General features: G+C 38.2%; 1 protein-coding gene across 3 annotated transcripts in view; it reads left to right on the top strand.

Annotated features, from left to right (window-relative positions):
• The window catches only part of ATP9B (ATPase, class II, type 9B), a 135173-nt gene that overhangs the window by 4757 nt on the left and 123626 nt on the right, over positions 1-6790 (top strand). For all 3 annotated transcript variants that reach the window (XM_006761900.2, XM_015562750.1, XM_015562751.1), the window contains 2 exons: positions 3309-3459; positions 6060-6173. In XM_006761900.2, the coding sequence (XP_006761963.1) occupies positions 3309-3459; positions 6060-6173 (265 nt within the window). The remainder of the gene's footprint in view (positions 1-3308; positions 3460-6059; positions 6174-6790) is intronic.

Genomic DNA, 6790 nt, shown 5'->3' with positions numbered 1-6790 from the left:
ATATGGGGGGATTGAGGGGTGGGGGGTAGGTCAGTCTCCTTTGCTACTGAAGGTGGTTTTATAGAGCCTTCTGCCTATAGAAGAATATGTTAATACCAGCACAAACTCTGTAAAATCTGCATTTCCTAAGTTTTATATTTTTTCAAACATAACATTTTGCTTGTCTTCTATATCATCTTATGTTTGTCTGACTTTTGTACATTAAACAATTAAATTAGGTAATTATGTATTTCAGAGCAAACATTTATATCTGAACACATTATATTCCTGGACGAGTTTTGCAGTGCTTAGGGAAGCATGTATCTCGTGTTGTACCTGCCTGCTCAGTAGCTCTCCCTGTGACGATGGGGATAATCTAGACCTGAGATGTCCAGTATGATGGCCCCATCCCACATGGCTGTTGAGCACTTAAAATGTGGCTCAGGTGACTGAGGAACTGGACTTTTTATTTCACTTAATTTTATTTCCCATTAAAATGCCACATGTGTTAATAATGGCTGCTTTCTGGGACAGAGTAGGAATGTACGCTTTTGTTGCAGAGTTGGTTTTGTAAGGTTGGAGACTCTGACTGTTACACTGGAGGCAGGACGGTGGCAGCAGAGCTGCTGAGTGCTGAGGGTGGCAGCTGTGCCAGGGTTTCCCCGTGTGCAGCTCTCCCCTCGCCGGTGCCTCTGAGACGAGGCACAAACAGACCAGGATCTCTGCAGTTAAATGTGTGTTTTATCCAGTGAGTCTTGTTCCTGCTCATAAATTGTTCATTTATTTTTTTCATCTGTTGACTGGCTGCTGTTCTGTCTGAGGCTGAGGAGAACAGCCTATGAATGAGCAGGAGCCGCCCAACTGTCGTTAGGGGGCAGGGAGAACACAGCTCTGGGGTCAACTCTGCCAGCACTCGGTGCTTGTCTTTGATGAATCATGTCCCTCTGGTCTCCAGTTTTTTCGTATGTAAGATGTGGGAGTTTGGCATCTGTGCATTGTATGGGCAGCTGTCTGAGACTCTGATTCAGTCACAGTTTAAGAAAAAGTCCCTCATAACCTGGGTAACTCGGATGTGCCACGTGTGTAATGTAACTGTGGGGTTTTGTACACAGGGGCATGCATGTAACTGGGTCTGAGATTGCAGTGTGGGGTTGCTGCTGCAGAGCTGGGAAGGAGCCCTCCTGAGCACTTAGTTGTGGGGTCATCACTCAGGAGAGACCTCTAGTGAGCTGCAGGGTGCATGGTGTCAGAAGGTGGGTGGAGTTAGAGAGGAAGGTGAGAGATAGTAGTTGGAAGCTTATTTCATTTTACTTGAAGTCTTTTTAAATTTTTTTTAATTCAAGCATAGATAAGATCAATATTACCAGCATTTTACGACAATATACTTGACCAGAGCGCTCCCACCCAAAACCAGTAAAGGTGGGAATACTGTTTTGACAACCTTCATTTACTTGATTCATACCCTCATGTTGGTGATTTGAACTTACGTTGTATGTGTGGAGATGCTGTCTGTTGTGATGTATTTTTAAAGTGATGACGACAATGGTAAGAAATTTCTGTCCTTGCATAGTTGGGTTTTTCCTTATCTGCTCCAGTCGAAACACAAGGTGGGTGGGAAGCAGGGGAGTTTCCAAGCAAACTCCTTGGCTGGGCCACTAGATAACCGAGATAGCCATGCTCCAAGCCCTCTTCGTCAGACTGAAGATTTTCTGAGCACAGTCAAGAACAGGGCAGATAGAAGAGTAGGGAGGTACTGATTTCAGTTAAACACATGCATGTTCCTTGCTATAGGATGCCACCATGGGTGATGATAAACACATCTGTTTTCAGTCTCTGCGATCCTAAAAATGATATGGGTGTGACTGAAGTGACTGAGCTCCGCCACGTGTGCCCTGCCATGAAGGACCTGCAGTGACTTCAGGCTGTGCTTACCTCACAATTTGCCAACCTCGTTTTATAGCCACACCTTCTAAGGCTGTCATTGTCACACGTATTTCACATTAGCTTTCAGTCTTCCTTGTCACAAAGTTAAGAATTCCTGTCTTACGTGCTGGTTTACAGTTCTAATCCTGACTACATCTAAAAGATGAAGTTTAACAACTTTTCTAAACAAACCACTCTGTGTCCTTACATTCTGGAAATTTGAATTAAACTGAACCGTTACTATTGACATTTAAATTCACAATTATTTCATTCTTAATAGAGATGAATTTGTTACTTTTCGTCATTTTCTGAAGTATTTTTAAAAAGTTATCCACTGGAAACTTTATACTCTCCCTAAAAATAATGGTTGGGTGTCCACGCAGGGGAAGTGCTCATGCTCCTGGAACCCTGACATTGGAGTGAGGACTGATTTAGAATTAAAGTGTTTTTGCCGAGATGAAGATACCTGCATGAAAATATAGTCAAGCTTTCATTATCATTAAACTATATCAGTAATTTTAAATACTGAATTGAACCATAGTGTTTATTTTACATTAGTGCTAATAGAAAAGTCATCTTTTAAGAGAGGAAAAAAGTGATTACATGGAGAGGGGGTCACATAGAACCACTGAGTAGTGTATTGAGAGTCACCAGTAACAGCGAACCTTTCCTTAGCACTCGAAGTATGGGCCACTTCAGAATGTTAATTGTTTTATTTGGCCAAGAGCGGGTCTAAACATGGAAGATAATTTCCTTGAGGTTCTAGAAGTCACTACACAGTTACACAAGTCTCTCAGTATCTTATATCAAACTAGAGGCCCGTGAGGTCCCTCCGCCTGGTCTGCAGGATTGGGCAAAAACTGGCTCTCCAACATCCCCGAGGGGTTCCAGATTGTGAGAGGATGCAGGCCAGGCTGAGGGACCACACTGTGCATGATTGGGGCCAGGGAGGGATGCAGGAGGTTGGCCAGCAGGGAGGGACCACGGGAGGGCTCCAGGGCGTGTCCAGACCAACTCAGTCCCAATAGGCTGGACCACAGCAGCAAGGTAACCTACCGGTTCGAGTGTCTCCCCCCGGTGGTCAGTGTACATCATAGTGATTAGTCCACTTGTTGACTGACTGCCCCCTGGTGATCAGTGTACGTCACAGTGAGCAGTTGAGCAGCCTAAGCATATCATTAGCATATTACACTTTGATTGGTTGAACGGACGACTGGACAGTTAGCATATTAGACTTTTATTATATAGGATGTGAATTAGTATGACTGACCTATTTTAAGAAAACCCCTACAGATTAGCATTAGATATGCTATCAGTGCCTGGTAAATATGGAAGCAATCATTATTGGCTATAAATATGTAGAATAAATTTTAAAAAGCATACACAATATCTTTTGTTTCATGTAGTTGCTGCGATTGGCTGATAAATGTTTGTCAGAGAAAGAGAGAGCTGAGAGCTCGCACTGTGTGGCTCGGACATCCTGAGAAGTGTGAAGAAAAACATCCCAGAAATTCCATCAAAAATCAAAAATACAATGTCTTTACCTTTCTACCTGGGGTAAGACTATTAATTCTTGAAAATGGGTTGCATATCAGAGATTGCTATCTTCCTTTGTTTTCATTGTTTTTGTTTTTAAAAAAATTTTTCCGTTTTTACTTGTGTCATATCTTTTTGTTTTTCTATCGTGTTCAAATTGTTAAATAATTCCTATGCATTTTTAATGGATATATCATAGAGTGCAACTGGAGAAAATTTATAGTTTGATTATTGATTTCAGTTCTAGATAAACATTTAATTGTAGAATTAATCAAGTAAAGCTAAGTAAAATTATCAGAAAATAAGTCATAAATTTTGTTTGGCTGGGAATTTGTTTGGAGGGAAAGTGGAATGTAGTGTTTAAAGCCTGCCAAGGAACTTCACAGTTAAAGTAACATGATTCAAGTACATAACTCAGTAACAAAATGTTTATTAGCATTTATGGCTACTTGCTTCACATCATAAGTTTCACACCTTGTTCTATTGTTATATCATTAATTAGGTGTTAATCCTAATTTTAAATACTGAAGTTTACATATTTTATTATTTTTATTAAATTACAATACTGAGTTTATGTATGTTTAGAATACTAAATAGTTGAATACTTTTTGTTTTGGTGCATCATTCCCTATTTTAATTACAGATTTATTTAAGTCAAAGGAGGCTGGCACTGATTATATTTTTATATCAAAGTTTTGGACAAGTTCTGGGTATTACCTCTTTTGCTCTTTTGCAAGCAGATCACTTAATTAAGTGACATGAGGGCTGCTTTGTCTTTCATGTTTTCATTTAAATTATCATGCTGACTTCATGTGGGCATTGATTGCCCCACCACCACCCATCTACCCATCCATTCAGTGGTTGGCAAGAGCTTGATAAGTACTGTGATAATTTATTAAAACTCACAAAACTAATGGCTCCAATTAAAAGACTGATCTCTGTCAGGACAATAAAATGCAAAGTATTTTTCAGACAGGTACATATTCTCATCTTTAGTGAAGCTAATGTTTTCTTTTTAGGGTTGTTATTAACTACTCATAGATTGGCTAAGCATTGTATATATTCTTAAGGGTCACCAGATTCAGTCAGTAAACAATCAGGTATTGATTACTTTGGTTTAAAGCCAATAGTGCAGCTTACCTTTTACCAGTAAATCCACACAGCCTGCCCGGACGCTGTGTCCCGAAGGTACCTGTTGATTGGTCTGCACAACTATTACTCCATGAATGACTTTTTTCTTAAATTAGTCATTTCATCTAAAACGTATTTTAGAAACATTTGGTAATTGCACAGTAGGAATTCTATTCCATTTTTAGCATGAATGGCAATTTCTGAATTGCTAAAAGGTATAATTTATGCTAACAGATTTTAAAGAAACCACTGAGGAGAAATAGGGCTTTCATGCTGAGATTAATTTATGAAATGATTCCAAACATTTTGAGACAGCAATTGAACATGATTATGAACATAAACGTGTTATCAATGTAACCGATTTTTCAGTCACGCACGTCTGTGTGATGATGCAGATAACTCCATTATTCTTTAAATCAACAATAAGTGCTTAACCTATGGCTCTGCTCTGTTGAGATTTCCATATCTTCCAAGGTGCATAACTAATGGTATCCAAGGAGATTTGAATTTGCAAGTTGCAAGTTTGTGATAAGTTTTATTGTAATTGTAGTGTGATATGGGAATTATTCTCATCTATAAACATTATTTTTGTTCCATTTGATTTTCAATTTAAATCTATTATTTTGAGAATTTGCAGATAGAAATCTATTAATATACTAGATCTTGTTTATCTTCCTTAAAGATAATTCTATTTGAATTAAGCAAAAACAAAAAGTTGCAGGATTTGCATTCCTAAAATTTTACTGAATTATGGTATTTATTTTATATTTGAAAGTACTGTTGGCAATCAACTCCCAGGGGACTGTAAAGAATATAGAGGTAGCTGTCTCCCTGAAAATTGGCCTGTGCTTTTCATAGCTTTCTATTTCATCATTTCTTTATACTTGAGGGATGTAATACTTCCAGAGATTAGGACAGTTTTGGGGTACAGTCATACCTATGTATGTTTTGCTTGTTCACTCAATCTTTGTAAAGTTACCCAGATGTCCACATTCTTATTTCATTTTTTTTTTTTTACCATGTCATAAATGGAAGGTTGACAGGACTTTTCCATTATAATACTTTCTAAGTTGTTACCAAGTTACACATTTGTATGTGTGTATTTACTGACTTACTAACTTGGGAAGGCTTTGCTCTCTCATTTGCTTTGTTGTGCATATAAAGAGACACAGAACAGAAGAGGAGTGGAAAACTGGAAAATTGCACTCAGGAATCAAAAGGTTTTCGAGGACACTTTTAACATAGTTGAATGTTCTAAAGGTCTTTTTGTCCATTTGTTTTAAATATAATTTAGGGGTAACCTTACCTTTTTTAATATATGATTTAGTTATTGGAAAGCTAATGTCAAAATCATTAAATTTACTGTGACCCAAGGTATATGTTTACTGTTTGATGGAAATGTAGTCAGGTATTGTGCTGATTTTACTTATTTAATGAGATATTAAAGATTTTCCTTGAAGAGACTGTTAATTTTTTCTTTTTCTTTTTAGGTTTTGTATGAACAATTCAAGTTTTTCTTGAACCTATATTTTCTGGTAGTCTCCTGCTCCCAGTTTGTACCAGCATTGAAAATAGGCTATCTCTACACCTACTGGGCTCCTCTGGTAAAAGAAAAGATTTTTGAAATTAAGTTAAATTATTAACTAGAATATATTTTTAAGAGTTGAAATGGTTAACAGATAAATAGATCAGATTTTCTAAAACCTGATATTGTTGCTATGTATCATTGAACTTTTATAAAAAGATGTTACAGAGTTCTGTTCTTAAATCCTTCACAACTGTGCTCTCTGCAGGAGAAGTTCCAGAGCTGGTGGTGGGGCAGGGCTTCTACTGGGCCTTGTGTATCTTCCCGGGGACAGCAGGCCTGTCCCCCTGCCTAACTCTCCTCTGTGCTGAGCTGTTGGAAATGACATGTGGGGTCTACTCTGTAATTCCTGATGTCCTGACAGATGGGCAGTGTTTACCTTTGTCTGACAATGACAATTCTCATGTATCTCGACGGAGTCCAGACAATTTCTGGTTGGCAGCTCAGTGCATAAAAATGTTTGAAAGGCATATAATACTTAACGGATATTCTCATTTCAAAAATATACTGTTTTGATAATTTTATGTTATTTGCTGATCGTTTTCAACTTATATAGGCACATGTATCACTTCTTTCTTCCTTTCACCCAGAAAAATGCGCTGCTTTTGTTTGCTCTCTTTGGGGCCAACGCCCAGT

This window comes from Myotis davidii, unplaced genomic scaffold, assembly GCF_000327345.1.
Source record: "Myotis davidii unplaced genomic scaffold, ASM32734v1 scaffold96, whole genome shotgun sequence".
In the NCBI taxonomy this organism is placed as follows: Eukaryota; Metazoa; Chordata; class Mammalia; order Chiroptera; family Vespertilionidae; genus Myotis; species Myotis davidii.
Note: the sequence above shows the minus strand (reverse complement) of the source record. Positions and strands in the feature narration are given on the sequence as shown.